The sequence below is a fragment of the Apteryx mantelli genome, chromosome 19, assembly GCF_036417845.1.
Source record: "Apteryx mantelli isolate bAptMan1 chromosome 19, bAptMan1.hap1, whole genome shotgun sequence".
Classification (NCBI taxonomy): Eukaryota; Metazoa; Chordata; class Aves; order Apterygiformes; family Apterygidae; genus Apteryx; species Apteryx mantelli.
The window spans coordinates 13,446,559-13,467,646 of record NC_089996.1 but is presented as its reverse complement, the minus strand read 5'-3'; the positions used below and the strand labels follow the sequence as shown (position 1 = coordinate 13,467,646).

The following is a 21,088-nucleotide window of genomic DNA, read 5'->3' as shown; positions in this document are numbered from 1 at the left end:
GCTAGTGTGGAACACAGTATGATGGCAGGAAACACACTAAGACTCTTTTATAATGCTGTTTTGCATAGAAATAAACAGGAATGCTTTGAAAGTGATTCAGTTAATCGGACAAAATAAGAAAGGGACAGGGAACATTGATAGTATAAATGTTCATCGCTTCATATAATTCTTTTTTTTTCCATTTTTTTGTCAACATGGACAGAACTTTAATGAAAAATAAAAATATTGACAAGATAAGAATGGGATCAGAGACTTGCGTAAATATTTCAATTTTATTTCTCTCCAAATCAAATTGGACCTGATAAATCCTAATGGGCTTGCCCAGGTGTATACTGATATAATACTTTTCTTCTCAGAACTAGACTGTTAGGTGGTAGAAATAGGCATTTAGCATTAACAGTTGCAAATACAATGGAAATACATCATAGAGAAAAAGAAAATAGAGGTGTAATTCTCTTCTGATTAACTCTGGTTTTAACTCTATGATCTCTTGTGGTGGTGTTTTTAAATCACCCCAGGATAGGCTATGGGAAATTGGGTAAAGAAAGACTAGTAGGAGGAAATACAACACAGATAATTTTAAGTATACTTATTTTAAAAAATTGAGAATACCATTTTAGCCTTTTAATTTACTCACAAAAGCTTAACAATAGGGTCAGGACTCTTTTGCTTTCCTGATATCATCACAGAAACTAGGGAAGAATGTGGTATAACACTAGCCAGCTCTCATTACTGCTAAAGGAATGTGGTGTGATTAAACCTCTATACAGAAAGAAATGGAATGTAATTCTTACATGTTGATGTGCTTTGAACACATACCACATGCTGAGGAATGAGTTTCCAATATATTCTTCTGTTTCTAAAGATGGAGAGGACCTTGCCTCAACTAAATTAACTACAAATATCCTCTTCTGAAAATGAGCACTATTTGGTTAAAGACGTTTGTTCACATTTTCCAGTGTCCAAAACCTCTAAATCCTTTGAGAAATATCTGAATGTAAAGCCTTCTTTTTCTGCCTATTGGGAAATTCAAGAATCAAAGCCCCTTTTTGTGCAGCCATGGAACAAAAGAAGTTTTTGTAGTCCTACAGATTTTTTTCAGAAGTTTTACTAACATGATACCAAACATTAAATTATTTTGTCCTTGCGGAGTCTTCCACAACCCTGCTAGCGTCCTGAAGATGGTTGAGCTTACCCCCTTCGCATACATTTCCTGCGACCCTTGAGACTGTGTCTCAGTCGCTAACTTCTGGCCGCAGATGAATTGGTGGAACTCCCTCCTGAGTCCAGCAGTGAGGCTGTCATCCAAAAAGTGAGCTGTGGGGTGATGCAAGGCACTCCCTTCCCTCCGGATCTGAGCTAGCTACCTCATCTTGAAAGGATTTGTTGCTCAATGATATCAGCCTAGAGTGAAACACGGATCACTTGTCAGCAGTTAATGATGATATTTACTTGCTTACCTCACAAGATCAGCACTATAAAGTGTGAAAGCTCTTCTCACCCTGGCAATGGTAATACACAAAGACAAAATTTACTGTAAATGCTTGGCTTATAAAACCCCAAGCAGGATCACTGAGATATCTGTTTCCTTAATGTGAGGATATTTTGAGAACTTGGGGGATAGCACTGGCACAAGAAACTCTCTGGATCATGAAATTTGTGTGGAATTGTTTTGTTGGAAAAGTAGCACTTTCAATCATCAGATACTGTCAGTGTCTTTGGTCTCCTACATTCCCTGCAGTTCTTGGCACTTTGCAATGCTTCCTGACCGCTGCTCAGTGCAGTTTTTGCACAGATTCCTCGCTGAGCTGCTGCTCTTAAACTGTTTGGCAATTTTATTCAGTGAAGGGGAACAACGAATAGAAATTGTGAGATATGATGGGACAGAAGCACCTGTAGAACATCCAGCCAACATTCATAGTAATGCTCTTACACAGCCAGAAGGAAAGAAGAGTGCATTTTGCATCTGAGGCGTCTGTCTGTCTGAGCGCTAGCTGGTCTAGGTCATTTCTACTCACATCAGTTGAGAGAGGAAACAGTCCTGACCTAAATGGGGCACATATGCCTACCGACGCTAATGAGAGCTAAAGCCCCTCTTCTCTTATCGTATTAAATACATACTGACTGAATAGGACTTTCCTATGTGTCAATGATGTACTTTGGATGTATCAGTAAAAAAGCCCAGGTCATGTAAGTGTATTTAAAAAAGGAAATAAAATAAATGCAATCAAGTACCACATCTCTTAAAAAATGCACGACAGTAACCTTTTCCTTGCAGTTAGTACATTTCATATAGTAACTCAAATGCATGAATTGTCACTTAATACTCCAGCACTTGCAACATATCACGGTATTTTCATTAAAATATGAGCAGCTTGTTCAAGAATCTTAGAATGTTATAGTTTAGTAAGTTCCATTCCGAAAAACAGTATGAGATTACATTATAGTTCATGACTTTTAAAAAGCACTTTTAATAAAAACATTAAAATGCTTGTATACCTACTGAGCAATCAAATACTGTATTTAATCCCAATAGTTTCTAAAATTAGTATTGCAATTAATATCTATCACACTAATTATCCATTAGAAAAGAATCACGTAGCAAGAGTACTATGTTAAATCTAACCTTAAATATTTTTGTCAAATTATATCACAATTATTGCATGCTGGGTCCAGAGTGCACTGCAAGACACTAGAAACAAATAATCGTTACATGTTAGAAAAATCTACTGTAACCTAGAAATATGTGAAGCATGTGAAAAGTGGCTTTATATTTTGTTTTTCTGTTCAGTTCAGCAGTGGCCTGGTAATGTTGCAATATTTGCAAACCAGCTGCCATTTGCTTTATATAGTTGGTTTTACAAAAGGCTAATAACCTGGCTGCATGAATTTGCAACATATTGAAACTTTAATATGACCTTAAATTATTAAGGCTGATTTTTTTTTTTTTTTAATGCAGGAATCCAGGACACCTGGAACGTCTTTGAGGTGTGTGTGTATTTACGTAACTATGAAGTAACTTTTTAACTGTTTCAGTACAGCGTATAAACCATAAAATTAGCAGATATGTCTGTGCTTTGAAGCAAATGAAGATTAGACTTGACTTGTTTTAAATTCTCTTTGCTTGAAATAATGGCTAAGCAATAAATCAGTGCATTTTCTCTTATGCTTTGTCTATCCTGTAAAGAAAGGTTCATTACAAACACTTGCTAATTTTGGTATTAAACAGGCATCGCACAGGAAAGAGAAACAGTCGTGTATGAGGAAGGGGCTCGATCCCAGGACTCCTCCATTCCCAGGTGAATTAACTCGGGAACAGTGGCGCCACTGCAACAGGAAGCACCGAAAATTTCCTCCTGGAACAGCCTGCCGCTTGAGACACGCCGTGGAAGCAGGGAGCCGTGGGTCTGCACAGCCCGGTGCTCCGAGAACCACGTCCCGCTTCCGAGGCCTTCAGCGGACCCAGATTTGACTTAATACGGCCCAAGCACCGCGCTCTCTCCAGATGGGACAACTCCTGGTATGCTCATGGTTCAGCTCTACCTTCTGGGTGACTTCACCTGGGTTAGGTAGAAGCGATACTATAAACTCGGTGAAGCACGGGTCATATTTTCATCCCACGTTTGAATCCTCACCCACAGGACGGATCCTGATCTAGGACTCCCTGCGTGGTTAACGCTCTACAGGCTGCCCGTGCAATGACGCTGCTGCCCGACTTGTGCGCTGAGCATACAAAATATTAGTACAGTTATTAGCAAGAACAGGCGCGTGGTTTATTAGCTCGCCCGGACTTCCAACGTGAGGGTGACCGTGGCGACCGTCAGGGCTCTTCTGGGGGGCCCCGCGTCCTCCACGGGCCCCCCGCAAGCTGCCCCCCGGCGCCGTGGCTCTCCCTGCCCCCGCTCCGCTTCGAAGCCTGGAAGTCCCTGAAAAAGTCACCGTCCCTCCGAGGGCAGGAGCGAAATCGGGCCGCGCAAGGCGGCTTCTCCTCGCTCGGGGAGGGAAGGGGAGGCCCGGCCAGGCCGCTGCCCGCCGCGCGGCCCCGTCGCCGGCTTTGTTGTGCTCGCCGCCCGGCTGCGGCCTCGGGGGCGGGGAAGGGAGGCGAGGCGAGGCGGCCGCGTCTCCGCCTCCTCCTCCTCCTCCTCCTCGGCGCTGGCCCCGCTCATGGCGACGCTGGGCACATCCGGGCTTCTCCTCCGCCTCCTCCTCCTGCGGCGGCCGCCGCCGCCGCTGCCGCTGCTGCTGCTGCCCTGAGCGCCCGGCCCGACTCCATTAGCCCGTCCCCTCCCCCCTGCCCGCCCCGTCTCCCTTCCCGGACCCAGAGGCAGGGGGAGCCCCGGGCCAGGCAGCGCCGAGCCCTAGGAGCAGCCGGGGACATGTCCAACCAAGGGGCCCGGCGGAACGGGCCCGTCAAGCTGCGACTGACAGGTGAGGGCGAGCGCGGCGGGGCGGCGGCGGCGGCGGGGAGGGCGGCGGGGGCCTCCCGCCCTTCGCCTCCGCCAACGGTGCGGCGGCGGCCGGGCAGCGGCGAGGGGGCGAGTTGGGGAGGGAAGAGCGCGAGGAAGGGCCAAGGGCTTTGAGGGGGCAGCTGGGGCCCGGGGGCGAGGCGAGGCGAGGCGGCCGTTGGGCGGCCGTTGGGCGGCGGGGAGAGGCGCCGCGGGAGCCGAGCGGGGCGAGCCCGGCTGGAGGGGCGGGTGGGGGCGAGCCGCCTCGGCGCGTATTTGAGATTGAACCTGGGCTTGGAGCAGCCTCTCAGGCCTCTGTGTGTGTGTGTGCGCGCGGGGTGAACTCTTCCCTCTCCTCCCATCACCGCGACGGGGCGGGGGGGCGTCGTGAGGAAAATGTCTGCGCCCCGCAGGCAGGCGCCAGCGCCCGGGCGGGCGGCGAGGGGCAGCTTGAGGCGGGGGGAGCCGGCCGCTGCCAGCTTGTCGGCGCTGCCTGCCTTACCCTGTGTCCCCCCCGTCCCCCCTGTGTTTTATTTTATTTTTCCCCCCTCTTCTTCCCAGCGTAAACTTGAAAGAAACTGTCACACTCTTTGTTTTGATCTCTTTGTTTGTCCCCCCCCCCGGCCGATTTCCTTAGTTAAAGTCGTATCCAGGTGGTTTGCTATCATGCCTTGTGCTGCCAGCCCTCTTTCGGAAGATCGCTTGACCTCTAATGTTTCTAAATATCGCCAGAACTCCTCACCTGCACGCTGGGAAGGGAAATAAGTTTTTTCTAAATACTGGAAGTTTGTGCTTTCTTTTTTTACAGTAAGAACCCAGGTAAATAGGTTTAGAGGAGAAAATCTTAAAAAGCATTGCTGGAGCTTTCTTAAAAAAAAAAAATATATATATATATATTTAAAAGACTTTAAAGAAAAGAGATAATGAAAAATAATGTAAACCCTCCCTAGCAAAAAAACACATACTTTGTGTTCTAAATTGTCACTGCATGAAAGTAAGAGCGATTAGAAAATAATGATATTACTAATACTGTTGCCTTCAAATAGTGTGTTTTAGCAGGATAGTGCTTCTGCTTGCAAGAAAAGCCCAATAGGTATTTAAAAAAAAATCTGACAGAGTTGGTATATTTACTTTAAGTGCATGTGAAATATTTCCAGTTAATGTCTAATCAAGAGATATGTTTTCTTACTTATTTTTTCAAAGTATGTTATTTTTACAGGGAAAATAAATGCGTCTGCTTATGTTTTACTCTGGAAATACTTGGTCTAAATTTGTAATCTAGTTCTCATGGAGATTTGTGAGTGTCTATATATTACACTTAGAAATAAAACTTTTAAAATAAGCATAGCTGGGACTGATGCATGGAACAGTGCTGCCTTGGTTTTAAAGTGTATTTTGTAGCTTTCTCTTTAGGTTCTTGCTTCACTCATGCAGTACTTAATTCTTTTTTTTCCTGAGTGTTCAGACTTGCTCTATCTTTGAAATGTTAAAAATGGTCTGGAGCCTCATGTAAAAGTGTGGAAAATACCTGTTTAGGGAGTTGCCTTTTTTACCTTTGGATTTCATGTTCTGTAGTTGTTTTATTTTTATTAAGGACTAAGGATATAATCATCTGTCTGTGACAATATAAATATGTTATGGGGGATTATGACTCTGAGCAAGAAATAAGCAGTAGCTTTACTTACTGAGTTTTAGGAGACTGTGTAGTTGTGCAGTCAGTTCCAAAAAGAAGCAGATACCGTCTTAAGACGTGCTTCTGAGTTCTTGTCGTCTTGTATTTTAGGAAGGATATATGCAGAACACAGGATGCAGACAAAATTGTCTTTACAGGGACTATTCCAGCTCTAGCAGCTGTTTGCAGTTGCTGAGTACCAGTTCTGTTTTTTTGGAAGTTTATATGAAACATCAGCCTATTTCTCAAGTTAAAAATGCTTGAGGTATTTTGTGCTTTGGTTAATTGCATATTGTTTCACAGAAGGTCATTTGTTGTAAGGAAGTTTTACATGTTTAAGGAAAGCTGTTATAAGCACTGAATTGAACTTTATTAATTGAGCTGAGATGTTGTCAGTTCTTGCCTAGGAATAGTTTTAAGTGCTCTGTGTGGTTTTGATTACCCTTTTTGATTGGAAAAGCAGTGTGAGGACTCTTGAATTCTAAAACTGTTTGGAATTAAAAGAATCTGTATATTCCAGTGTTTTTAAAAGTTTATTCTCAAACTGACAAATGTTATTTAATCTTAATTTTCTTTGGCTTTATGAAACTAGCAGTCTTATGTTTTGGCTTGAGTATTTATAGGATTCATTCTGCAATCATTGTATAATACTTATCTTTTCTGTTCATTATCTCTAAATTAGATGCTATAGATTAAAAAATGGATTTCAAGAACTGGATTCAATTAGCAGTTTTTCAGGACATAAACATTAAAGGTTTAGATGGAAAACATTGTTTTGACTGACTGGATAAATGACAGGGTCATGTTTGATGTGAGTCCAAGAACTGATCTGGAGCTAATGCCCAACTTCTCAGTCCATCTTGAGGAGCCAAATAAAATATTTAACCTAGGCCTCATTTTGCAAAAAAGGTTGGTTCTTTGTTGGGACCTTAAGAAAATTCTGAGAAATGTTTGGCATACCTTTACACTAAGTGTTTAACAGTTTATTTAGGTCTGGGTTCCATAACAGAGAAAAACCACAGTGGTGGCATACTTCTAGTAAGTTTTTATTTAGTTTACAGTGAATCTGTGTTGTACGTTTCTTCAAAGGTTATTCTTTTGCTCATAGCTTTAGTTGTCTGTCGTAAAGATCACTCCGACCTTTAGTTATATGTATATTGATACATTTTGCATTGTCTTGAGCTAGAAAGTTGCTAGATAACTGTTAAAATCCAAAGATTATGCCTTTTGGTGAGACTTTGATTCTAATATGAAGTGTAAGTGCTTGTTTCTGATAAAATATAGTGAGTGTAATTTAAATTAGCTTAAGTCTAGAACTGCACTACTCTTCAAAATTTATCTTAGTAGCTAACTTACATTACAGCTTCCTTGGATAATGTTATTATAAGGAAAGTTCCTTCAACTCTGACATTTTTACTGCCATTTTCTCAGTCCTATTCTGAGTATATTTGAGTTATATAAAAACTGCAAGTGCAGTCATCCCTTTCAATTCTATTGTGAATTTTCTCAGTGTTTTATTGAATTTGTGGATTTGTAAATATACTATACTCTCAGATGGAACCCCCACATATTCTTCAAAACCTAGAAATGATCATTGCTTTCAGTTGCTTGGTAAATATTTTATGTCTTAGTCTGTGAATTATCTGATGTTAAAATAGTTACATATGACTGTATTCACTTAAGAAGAAAATAAATGACAGTTACCTAAATGAAGTATGTAAGGCTTTATCAAGCAGAAAGAAATGTAAGAAATCAGTTTGAAGTTTGCAAAACTATATGGGCACTAGAATATATTGAGTTGAATGAAGATTAATGCATGGTTTAATTTAGTTCATGCGTTATAGCTATCACTTCTGTTTAGAATAGAAGTGAAGCTAGCCATAAAGCACAATTATGCTGTGCTGTAAAAGATGGCAAAAAAAGTTCCCGTGGATAAAATTGGAATGATCTGGCAGAGTTTTTCTGGTAAAGAATGAGAGGTAGGCCTGAAGAGGTGTGAGAGATCTGTCTTTCAGGATCCCTGACAAAGTTTGCCAGTTAGGAAAATAAAAGCACTGGATTGTTGTGTTCTAGAAAATGAACAGTATCTCATCTACTATGGCTTATGTTGATTTTACTGTATATTCATTTCTTACAGTACAAAGGTGGTACTGTACCATAGGATTATGGCGTTGAAGGAAGAAAGTGTGTTAGTTTTGTTGGAAACAGGACAGAAGTTTATGGCTAGCAGAGCCTCACTATAGAAACAGCATGACTGATTGATCGATAAAACTACCTACCTGTATTTTTTCTGTATCAAAGTTATGGTTTTATAATTAACTTAAATGGCAGTGCAATTTTAGATCAGCTTAAAATGGGAGGTCTGTTTCTTTTTTTTTTCTTTTCTTTTTTTTTCCCCCCTCTTCCTAGTCCCTGGCTTCACCTTTCTGTGCCTTCCCTTGTATTGACTCCAGCAACTGTGTAGCTGTGTGATGAGCTGAAAACTAACCTTATCAAGAAAAACCATTTTTTGTATTGAAGGAGGAGAGGGATGTGCAATGAGAAGCTGAGAAGAGAGCAGGACTGCCTCTTTTGCCAGCAGCCTGTAGTTAGATGGGCTTTAGTCAACAATAAACCAATGGAGTCCCTTCATGTAAGGTATTTTTGTCTTGTTGACACGTGACTTGCTACGAACCAGTACTTAAGAAATCAGAATCAATAAATTATATGCTAAGTGGTTTAAGTTGGCAAAATCATAACAAAGTCAATAGGCATGCGCCTAGCCTGTTTGTGTAGGGATTAGTAGGATGCGTGGCCCTCAATACTGTCATATATGCACACACACACTTCATAATTCAATATGTATGTGTATGTGTTTGTATACATATAAAACAGTTGCAGATCACAGAAATGGTAGAATTGTAAGCAACAACTGAGCAGATGTATAGAGCAGTCTCAACTACTTGTTTCAGTGGGTTCAGCTTATAATGACAAAGTTTTATTCATCTAGATATAAAATTAGGTATCTATGTTCAAGGAACACAGACCATACACAATGGGATATAGTGGCAAAGAAAACAATGATCAAAAAGGATTTGGGGGAGGAAGTCCTAGTGGGAAAGCAATTCAACATGAGCTTCCAATTAAAAGGGCAAAAAGGCCTAATATTCATCCTTGGTTGTACAAAGAGGAAAGCGGTCAGTAGAAGCTGGTAGAAGATTTACCTTTGTAGGTAACATGGGAACATATGCAGGAGACGTGGGAAATTTGCAGTCCTAATGTTAGTTTTTTTTGTTGTTTTTTCAAGTTGTTGTGGGGGAGGGAGTAGAAATCCTGGGGTGGAAAAATAGTGAGTAATTTTTATAATTGTACTTGTCAGTTAAATGTAAAGAGTTTAAGCTGTATCATAATGTATGTGTATTTGAACTAGCTGAGTAACTCAGCTATTAGCAACACATTCTTTCATATTTTCTTTTTTCCTTTTTGTTAATCACTCTGAAAATCTGATCAGGCCCCAGATGAAGACATTTTGTCTCTGTGTCTGTAAGGTGAATAGGTTGATCCCTGCAAGAAGACAGCTTTTAATGTTTTGTTCTGTTTTATCTCATGGCCTTTGAAGTATATCCTTGCGTTGCCATCTTGCTTAAAATGACATTTCACCATTAGGGCAGATCTTTCTTGTGGATATTTGAAAAGGTGAATGATTTCTTTGGGAGTCTTCCCTTCTCTCATCATAATAATAATAATGGCATGACCTGACTTCTGACTTGGCATAATGGCATGAGTACATTGCTGCACAGGCTATTATGTGCGTGTTTTAATACATTAAAATTTAAATGCTCCTGACACATGCAATGTCTGAGATCATTTGAATAACTTCTGAGTGGCTGGTAAAGATTAATCTCTATAATATTAGATAATGGATACAAAAGTAGCTACTGTCTGTCTCCACTGCTAGAGCACATTTCCTCTTTGGGAAATAGGATCCAAATTTTGAGGGGCATCTGACAATAGCATATTCAAGGAAGCAAACTGTTGACTTTTTCTTGCTACTTAAACTTTAAATACTTGCAATGAAAGCATAGATAAGAATGCTTGCAACTTTAAAGAAATCTTAATCTATAGATAAGAAAGCTCAGGACAAAATTGGGTAAGCACTATCGTCTAGGTTTATGTAGGGAAACTTAGAGTGGAGAAGAGATGTGCACAGGATCATAAAAAGGATAAACCTGGAAAAGCTGGGGTTTAAAAACATTCTCTCTTGACTTTCTGCCCGTGTTTGTTGTTTCTCTTTAGTATAAATCCACAGAAAACAGGGTTCTGGTTTAGGCCTTCTGAGCCTATGCATTGGGGGTGATTCAGGGTCGTTTTTCAGTTGTATTTTAACAAGCTGCAGGTTCTTGGTAAATTTTTTTTTCTACTTTAAAATATTTGAAAGATACAGTTTCTTCTTTTGCAGGCAAATTAAACTAAAAGGTCTGCTATCCTCAAAAGTAAGTAAAAAGTATTGCTTAGTTGAAGTGTTATTCACATTTTCAAAGTTCTGAAAGTGAAAGAAAAAGTAGCAGCATGTAAGTTTATAAAGCTGTATCCTGTTGTTAATTTTCTGGAATGATTCTTGGCCAATACATGTTTAAGACAACATATAAAAATTGTTTTCTTGTAGAACGAGAGAGTCGCTCCAACTATGGCTTTGGTATTGTTAGTTGCTGGTGGTTCAATAATACTCAAGTGAAGTATTTAATCCTGGTGTCCTTTATATTGAATTCATTAAAGTTGTTTCATATGTACAGAACATGTGCAGATCATGTAATTTGCTATTATTCACAATGAGAACATGCACCCAGCTTCTGCCATACATGCTTAAATTAGCATGTGTGATACCATATCGCCACAAACATTATAGTGACAGTTCCAGTGTAAAAGCATTTCTCCCCCCAGCACCATTCTGCAGACTGTGTGCATCCCTTATTCCAAACGACATTGTGATCAACTGGATTGAGGAATTTATCCAAGTTATAACCAACCTCTTCCTCCTCTTTCCCCCTGCCCCTTTTTTTTTAACTGGGCACAGAGCAGGGCTGTGATGTGAGTGCATGGTGGTTCATGTTAGTGAAGTGTTTGTGGGATTGGGGACGTATCTTGCAGCATCACATGGTACGGCTTTAAACAAGTGACATAAACTCATTTTCATTCTGCCTTGACCCAGATTCTAGTAAAACCAATGGAGTTAAGGGCGTCGTAACTAATTGTATCTGTAATGATACTCTTTTTTAACATGCCTAACTACCTGATTTGGAGTTGAATATATAGATACATACATAAATACAATTATAGATGCAGCTATGCTCGTATTTAATTGAGGGTGAGAATATGCATCAGTAATACCAGAAGCATTTTCTGAAAACTTGAGCCAACTAGGTGATTGCTTTATAATATAAATAAAGGCTAGGCTCTGTGCTCTTAAAACTGCATATAGTAAAACTGCTACTTAGTGTGAATTATAAGACTTGAGGAGGGTAAATGGAATGTACTCAATAAAGTTTAGTGTTTCATTTTAGTAAAAAGTCTACTTCATACATGTGTTTTTAATTGAAAAATATAAATGTATTAAAATGAAACATGTTTTATTCTTGGTGGAGGAAGAAAGATGTATCTGGTTTAGAGTACTTACAAACATGGCTTATAAATAAATTAATTAAAATCCTTAAACATGTGTGTAAAAGAACTAAACATGTCCAGGTAAAACTTATAGAGTTATATTCATACTTAACTGCGTGGGATTAGAAGCTCATAGTGTTAATTGTGCCAAATATTCATGTGTCCTTATGGCAAATAATTCTTCAAGTCAACTCTTACCAGAATGTTTCCACCTTTTATTGCTCTGAAACAATTAACTTATAATGTGTATAAATCTTGCTTTTGTTTTCAGAAAAAAAGATTTCACTCACTCTTTTCCCTGATGGATTTATTAAAATTACATGTTTTATAGCTCTGTATAGAAGACTGTATGCAGACTGGATTGATAGCATTGTGCCTCGCTGTAGTAATGTTGAGGTATTCCCCTTTTTTGTTAAGCAGCCAAAGAAGTGCTGCTGTCTTAATTTATAAAAGGTGATGTCAGATGGATTTAAAAAACTCGTAAAGATGGTGCTGACGTAGATAGGTGGTGGTGGTCATTGTAGGGAAAAGGGGCCATTCGTAAGAGTGGAACGGGATAGAGTGGAGCAGAAGTATTCAAGAGCTGGCTGGAGGAACTGAGCTGACAAAGGCACCTGAAGGCACTATAAGTATACCAGTTATTGGGTCATTTTACAGTGGAAGCAGAAAACTAAAGTAGGTTCCTACTAAAAAACTAAAGTAGTTAGACTAAACCATACAGAAGAGTTCTCTTATATTTCAGGCTCCTGACTACAATATTGCTCTTAACCAAATAGTAATGGTTGCATTTTCCGTGTGAAAATCTAAAGATACTGAATGTTTTTCTTCCTCATGCTGATCTTATATATATATATATATATATATATATATATATATATATGTATATATATTTTAGAAAATATATGTGCTGCTAAGTACTACATTTAAATGGACGTGAAGGACCTGGTCCTGCTATATGCTGGATAGCACTTACTTAGCTTTCCTCATTAAGAAATAAAAAGTGTCTGACTTCTTTAAGTATGGGTTCACAATGCATGAGATGTTAATTGATGCAACTTTAAAGAATGGTATAATGCATATTAACGCAGGAATTTTCTAGAACTTTTCTTTATAAGATTCTAGTTGAAAGTTCAAAAATGTTTTATACTGTGATTGCAGAAGCATCTTAGTAATCAGTACGATCCAGACAGACAAGCCTATGAACAACTGTAATAACTTTAAGTGCAATCTTTCGTAATTTCAAATGGGTCATATGAATGGCATTTCTAAATATGTCCCAAACATCTAGAATTGCTAATAAAAGCACAAAATGTTAGGAACATAGGTAAAGAGAATCTTCAGATGTATACATCACATTTATTTTCATAAGAAACTGTTGCTAAAGTGTGGATGTGTGGATTGGGGGAAAATAGCTTGAACAGAGGTCAAGAGCAAACATGCTGCTTCACATGTGAAATCCCCACATATTCTTACAGAAGCAAATGCCATCTGTAAGTTTACGATTCCACACAATATTTGGGTTGGGTTTGCCTTAAATGGCTGGATATGCACTTTTTGTTAAGAAGTTCAAGGATTTAGATTTTTGTGAGCGTACTAATGTGGAACTGGCCAAGATATAGCCTGAAGTCGTGATGTTATGTTCCAGTGTAGCCCTTCTATGAAAATCTTCACCTTTGGGATTTCTACCTAAGAACTGGGTCAAAGAATGATTTAAAATGCTGCCGGTTTATACTTCCCTCTGTAACAGGAAGAGGGGGAAGGCCTTTAACCAAAAAGTGACTTACAGTAATTTTCGGTAGTAAAAGCGTTGTGCCCGCTTTGTAATAAAGTAAATCATTTGTGTAGTCTTCTCTCCCTTGCTTGAGCTTTCTGCTCCCCCAGTTCGTAATGCTCTCCCAATAGCTGTCTTGCCGTGAGGCAATGAGAAGAGCTTAAAGTTTCTGTAGTTCTATAATCTAAAACAATAAGTTATGTTTTGCCTTCTGCCCAGGGAGGTACTATGTATTTATTTTTTCCATGTATCATTTGCTTCTGTGGCCAACAGATCATGAAGAAATTTCTATTCATTTATGGAATCTGAATATAAATTGCGAATATGTGCCTCAGATTTCCCTATTACCATAATTATCATTTTTCCTGAAAGTTCCTTTCCTCTGTTGACTTGCTCATCCTGTAGAATAAGTCAGCTATTTCCTGTGTATCGGCATAACGTAACTTAATCTGTGCAGGATAGTACTTTGGACCTCTTCAAAGGCTTCATATTTTTGTGCAAGTTTATTGAAACTTCAAATTCTCTCCACAGTTAAACATTTATGCGTAGTGTGGTCCAAGACTGGAGGTTCACTCGTGTTCTGCAGCCACCAAGTGCCTTCGTGACAGAGCAGCAGTAGCATGAAAAAATTGGCCCTGGTTAATCTGACCCTCTTGAAGGCTTATAGTTGCGGTTTAGCAGTATGGGGTATGGTAGGAACGCTCATTCCTGGAGTTGCTGCTGCCTCCTGTAGCCTGAATGCAGTTGGGAATGGCTTTGTCTGTATGGACGTCTTTGCTTTTTATTCACTGTCAGCGGAGTTTATACCTATAGTTGAACTTGGAATTCCGAATTGAGGCTTATGGTGCCAGCTGTAGTTAGCACTTCCCCTTATGAGACTCTTTTCAGTTGGTGTTAAATAATCTGTTAAAACTGAAAATTTTCATGCTGGATGGCTAAATCAGGCTGAATTTATTTTGGGGAAGTTTCTGTTAATATTCAGCCAGTTTCAGGAAGGAGATTATAATTTTATGTCATGTATCATTTTTAAAAAATCCTATTTTGTTGGGTAGGAACATTATTAAACAGGGCCTTAATAATAGGCAGTCATCGTTGTATCAGCGAAGTAAGAGGTAGCGTGCGTTTTAACAGACTGCTGGGGCAGGAGCTGAGCGCGCAGGGGGGCGATCCCATTCGGTTAAGGCTAAACTCGGAGTGAAGAAGGACGTTAACAGGAATAGAGAGGGCTCAAAAGTTGGATGAGGGTGGAGAAGAAGGGAGTGACCTGGGACAAGGAGCCCTCTGGGTCAAACGGGCAGGAGGTGGAGGCTGCTTTTGGCAGGGCAAGTCGCTGGGAGTCTTTTGGTACCCGGACCGTCCCGGTGTAGCAGTGAACAGGACGCAGGATTGCAGGGGCAGCCCTAATTCTTACGTTTCTGAACTTTTCAACACTTAGCTTTGTAACCTAAGAATGTTAATATTGTGTGTGCAATGTCATAGTCGCTGATTGGACTGTATTACTTGCAAGAAGTTTTCGTCCATAGCTGAGGTGTCCTGTAAGAATTTAAGATGTCTAACAACTGTAAAGAATGTAAGCACTTTCAGCTGAACGTAGGAGACCAGTTTAAAAACAAACAGGAAGAAATAAACTTCCTCAGGATTACTTCTCCCAGCTGTTCCTTTGCTCGGCACCTTCATCACCTTGATCCTAACTGCAAGAGGTAGGAAATTAAAGGCTGGCCTCTGAGTGACCATGACTCATAACATAATTCCAAGAGAAGCTTGCAGTTAAGTTTATAATTATTCCTGACATGCAGAACAAAAGGAGATTTTCAGCTGTTAGCAAACTCTAAAAAAAATTTTTTTTAAAGCTTTGATTCTAAGGAATATATGATATAAATGGGGCCAGAAGACTTTCTGCCAATTAATATGTGAAAATGATTAAGAGTTCTGTATTTTGTAATGTTTCCCTGACTAATTTACATGCCATCTATTCACAGTGGTTTCTAAGTAACAAATATTTTTTCAGATAAGTGTTATCGGCTATTGATGAGTTAGTTGAATGAAAGAAAGGTTTCACCTTTTTTGGTCAGCTTTCTCTGTACATTTGATAATTAATATATTTGTATTGACTATATGAGAGTTATCATTTATGTACTCTGCTGGATCTTGCATTGGATATAAAGATTTCTTTATGCAAAGAGGGGGGAAAAAATCTAGTTTTACACACTGTCACCACTGGATTTATACAGGGAAAGCTTCGTGTGTTAGCTAGTTGACTGATCTAACATACTGTGCTTTGTTTATATTAAGTTGTCTCTTGCTAAGGAAAACGTATGTGTGTATATATATATATATACACACACACACACACACACACACACACACACATAAAAATACATATATGCACACACACAGAGAGTATGCAAAAGAATTTAAACAGTGAAGAAACAAATATGAGATTACATGTATTGGGCAGATGCATCTCCAGCAGCAGAAAGCCATCATGTTGTATTTGAAATTTCTTTTAGAGGCCTATTCAGAAAATGGTTATATATGATAAAGTGAGGAGAAATTTTAAGAATGCTATCAGATGTGTGAATTTTTAGTTAGTCAGCTAAAAATAAATGAACTGATAGAATATGAAACTGCTAGGTTTCATTTTAAGTAAACTTACACTTAATATTTTCTAACCACAAAGAAGAGAAGTTTTATATATATGTAATTATTTCGTGTTTGTTTAGTGCTACTCTTTGATGATTCCAATGTTTCTTTTTTCTTGTAATCCTTAATCAATGTAAGGCCAAAACAAAGTCTGCTCATATGAAGACACCTTTTCCAGCAAACTGCTTGTTCTCACTACTTCTTGAGCTTTAGACAGTTATAAAGCTATTAAATATCTGTGGTTTTTGTTGTTGTTGTTTGTTTCAGCTGATCCCCTTTTTAATGATTTAAAGTCTCTGAAAGCCCTAATTCCTAAGGAATTGTTTAGGAATCTCTATGATATTAAAGTCTTGACCTTTCCAGAGCTAGCTGTTTCATTTTCAGATACACTATGTGTATCACCTTTGTATTGAAATTAATATTAATTTGTCAATTTAATGGCCAGTTGTCAGAGTTTGAGAGGGGAGCTGTATCTTTGCTGTTATAAGAGTATTAAATAGCTAAAAATTACAGTTTCCATCAGATAAGGTGTTAACTGTATTTTATGGAATTATCTTTTTCCAACCAGGCTTTTTTGGTTTTTTTTGCACACATGGATATGTTTAATAGGGTATGCTTTATTTAGTGTATTTGGCTGATTTTCAAACTTTTTAATTAAAACATTTACAATATAGCTATTTTTGTTATAGTGAATTGTTTTATTGTTTCAGAAGTGAATGAATCATATATTCTGGGTTATTTTTTCCTGGCAGATATTTTTCTTTAATGATTACTCACTGCTAGCTTAAATTGTGCAGATGAATAATATTTGAAATACGGTATTTGATTCATCATTTCAAATGTTACAACAACGAACCCAGTGAAATTATACATAGGTCTTTTTATTTGCAAGAACAGTACCTTTACTGACTTACAGCAGACTAGACTGGCCGTGCTGCTCTTGTAGGCCAGTGAAAGGATAGTGCTTCTCGTGTGATTTCAGAAGTGTTGCTGATCACTTCTTATAATTGAACACCTTCATTTTTCTTTTACCGTGGAATCCTCATTTTCAGAACTGTAATAAGTTGATCTGCTTAAGGTATTTGGATAGACGTGGGTTATCATATGAAAACTGCATTACTGTTTAGAGGTCTCTGAACTGGGAGTTTGGGTAACCGTTGTATCCATGGCCATCTAAGAGCAATATTGGTTTCTTAGCAACATATAGCGGCAGGGCCCTCCAATTTTTCTTTTCAAATTAATTTAGGTGACCTGCTCCTACTCCAGGCCTCTCCAGACAGTATCTTCAACTTTGTGCCTTTGCCATCCTTCGTATTCCTACTCTAAACCTGAAAACGCATAACCGGCTATAGTCTTCACTAACTTTTATTTTGACTGCATCTCCATTCCGTAAAATCCTGTGCCGTTTTTCCATTTCCCGAGTTTTTCCTCTGTGCCACCTGGAGGAACAGGTACTGGCTCTGCAGTTGAGGTTGCAGCAGTAGTTTCAGATTCATGCCCCATTTGCAACTGCAGAGAGGTTTCAGTAGTTCAGCAGGTTTTTTTTTGGGGGGGGGGGAGGGGGGGAGATATCCCACAAAGCCCAGAGACTTGCTTTGATTGCCTGTAGGTAGGCCAGCCGTAAATGCAACTACATAACAGCAAACGTCTTATGTAGGTTTGCTGCATCACTAAAATGATATATATTGTTTCTTCTCTGCATCCATAAATTTCTTGTGTTCCACTTCCCTTTATTTTAGGGACTCACTATGGCTTGTCTGGTTGATACCCCCTAGCAGCAGTGTTGTGTGTGCCCTTTCTCGCCGCCTTCTCTGGATCTGCTTTCTGGAAGCAATCTGGGCCACGTTCCCCAAAGTGTAACCAGTCTCTGGTTCCTTCCTGTGTGCAGTTTGCGCTCTTAATCTCTCTCTTTTTTGACTATTATTTTAATTTTTTTTCTTCCTGCAATCAGCCAAGCTGTCAGCTTGGATGCAACATACATATCGTCATGAGGAAAAACAACAGTGGGGATCCTCAGCCAGTCTACAAGTAAGCAAGTACCGTAAGCTTCGTTGTGGCACAAACCTAGCAGAAGCTAAGGTAGCACTATGGTGCTGTGGAGCTGCTCACAGTAAGTGGCCTTGGCCCGCTGAATCCGTGTTGCCAATTGGCCTTTTAAGTCAGTCCCAGGTGAAAAAGAGCTCAGGTGCCCTCCCTTGAAACGCTCACAAGGGTTGATGCCGCCGGGTTGGTGTGCGAGAGTGCAAGTGGCTCCATGGCCCTCTGAAAACAGAGAAAGAGAGGAATATAAAAACCTCACCATTTTTGTTAGCACAGTGGATTTGTTACTGTACGTTTGTTGATTATACTGAATTTTAAAGTACTCAGATGAGTAGAAGTATCGAAACAGGATCTAATATGGGTATGAGTTTCTGAGCATGCAATATGCTTTTCAAAATGCAATAGGAATTTGAGGCAGTGTATAAAACCTGAAAAGAGAGAGTCTGCTTTTTTTGTATCTACATAACTGACGTATGTAAGCCAGAATGTAAAGATTAAATTCTGATGGATTTTGTTGTGGAGAAAAGAATTGTAAATTAAATAACTTTCAATATGTTTCCCAGACTCTCTTATTGCATGTAGGTTTAAAAAAAATTTTTTTTCCCCTTTAACTCCTACCCTACCCTGTGCTTTTAAGCTGCTGTCCGTACAAGTATTTATAAACAGAAATTAATGCAGTTTCTTTTGCATGCACCAAGCCTTTGTAAAATGAGGAAACATTCTAGTGTGTGTGTGTGTGTGTGGGGGGTGATTAATACTTGGTTTTGCTCTGATAATTTCAAAGAGCTGTGGAGGCCTGCCTAAAAAACTAGAATATGCTCCTGGTGAACTTATATTACTTTTGTTTAAAATAATCAAACCTCTATTGCTGAAACTCAAGAATTTATACAGAATGACTAGAACAGCAACTACTACTTTAAAAAAATGTGGATATTGGATAAATTGGTATGAGTCCAGCTGCTGCGGATAAATTGATTTTGCTGTTGCTTTAAATCTATGATGTGTTGGTATTTTGGCAGGATAAGAAAAACAAGGATATTAGAAAGTAATTTACTGCACTGGGTTTAGTAAAGAGCGTTCTGTTTCTGTGATTGGGGCAGAGCAGGATGGTTTAGATGTGTCTGATAAACAGGACGAGGTCTAGTCTGACAGCTGGCAACAATGGGCTTTGCTCAAAGTCAGGTGTACTAAATTAGCAATGTATTACAAGGATGCAGGAGAGATCTCACAGAAGACAGCCTTGTAGGCAGAAGTGGTGCCAAATGGGAAATGATTCATCGTCTCTGAATGGGATGAGCACTGAGCAGAAGCAGTTTAAACCTCAGACTGCTTTGGCTCATAAACCACCAAATATGTGATTAACACTTTATCTTCTCCGATCCTATGTGTGTTTTTTTTTATTTTTTAATTGTCTGCTGAACAGCAGTCTATGTTTAGGATCAAAATCTACTAGACTCACTTGTTTGTTCTAATGTCTGTTTTATAAATTTGAACATGTTTAGGTAATTTCGTAGCTTTTAACTAAATCATAAAATGTTTGCATGGATCCTAAAAGCACTCCAATCTTATTAGCCTTTGGCAATTTTACCTTTTAGTGAGGACTGTTGTGTGTCTGGAATGCAACCATGACATGAGGGACACTGGCAGAACTTGGTAAAGTGACTTAATAGAGTTTATTTGCATGTATTTAGTAAAAATACATGATTAACTGGAGATGTAGATGCCTGTTCCAGTGTAGCCATTGCATTTTGATTTTTAGTATTTAAAAAGCTTGTATCTATTTAACAATGATAATGCAGTTCATATTCTACAACATGCAAAGGATAGTCTTGGTCTGTCAGATGTTGTAAACGGGGAATATATTTGTGAATTCTTAGGTTTAATTAATCGGTACAAAAAGGAGCTACAGTTTACAAAACTAGTTGAAGGAATGTAAAGGGGGAAAGGCTTGTGCCCTCTTTGTTCCCTCATAACTCATACGGATGACGGCAGAGTTCTAGTATGCCTGTGTTCATGTTTTATTTACTATAAATTGTCTAATTGGCCCTAAGATATGTAGGTGGCTGAGAAAATAATGGAATTAGCTGATTGCAAGGAATTTACTGTTAAATAACTGAAATGTAAGAAGATAGCTGTGGTGGAAAATGTTTTTTATTTAATAAGCTAATACATTGTTAAGCAAATATTTATATTATTTTTGAGCCCGGAATAGCACTCAATTAGCAGTTGAGTTCTCTAAGAAGCCATGTGTCTAGAAAATAAACCTAAAGATTGCGCTGGAAAGCCGGGTCTGGCAGCCTTGCCTCTTCCCTTGCATGTGCAACCAGGTGCGACCTGGTAGGATCAGGGGCGCGATGCTTAGGATGGCGCTTGGCGAAGGGAGCCGCAAGAGGCTGGCGGTGGCTGGAGTCGCCAGCGCGGGCGTAACCGAGGGCTCTCCGTGCCCGCATGCCCTCGAAAGCCCTTTCGTGACCACGCAGGCTTCGAAGCCCGTAACTGGTGCCTGAGGTCCGTGGAAACACTTGCATGCTCGTTAGGTTTGAAAGCCGTTCTGCCCGTGTAGGTGCCTGATAATGAATTTATCCTCCTGCTTCTTCAAAATATCCCCCTGGGTTTTTATTATCTGCTATACTGCTGGGAGCGTTCACTCACAGTGTTAAAACTTTGCACATCAGTGCAGTCCAGCTATTACTCAGCTTCATGCTCCTTCCTCTTTTGGTATCACCTGCTTCCCACTTTTTTTCCTACTCCTTAGTCTCCACTTCCTATCTTTTGCCATGTACTCTTCTTTCTCAAAAAAATGTCTTTTTGCCGCTTGAACATTGCATCTTCTCAAAAGGTTTCTGAAATCATAGTTTAAATTGATGGTAAGCTTTG

The 21,088-nt window shown here is 39.4% G+C and overlaps 1 protein-coding gene across 1 annotated transcript in view; it reads left to right on the top strand.

The window, feature by feature from the left end:
- The first annotated feature begins 4,144 nt into the window (after window positions 1-4,144).
- SMURF2 (SMAD specific E3 ubiquitin protein ligase 2) overlaps window positions 4,145-21,088 on the top strand; it is a 68,306-nt gene continuing 51,362 nt past the window's right edge. The window contains exon 1 of the mRNA XM_067308205.1: window positions 4,145-4,428. Coding sequence (XP_067164306.1) covers window positions 4,377-4,428 — 52 coding nt within the window. The 5' untranslated portion in view covers window positions 4,145-4,376. The remainder of the gene's footprint in view (window positions 4,429-21,088) is intronic.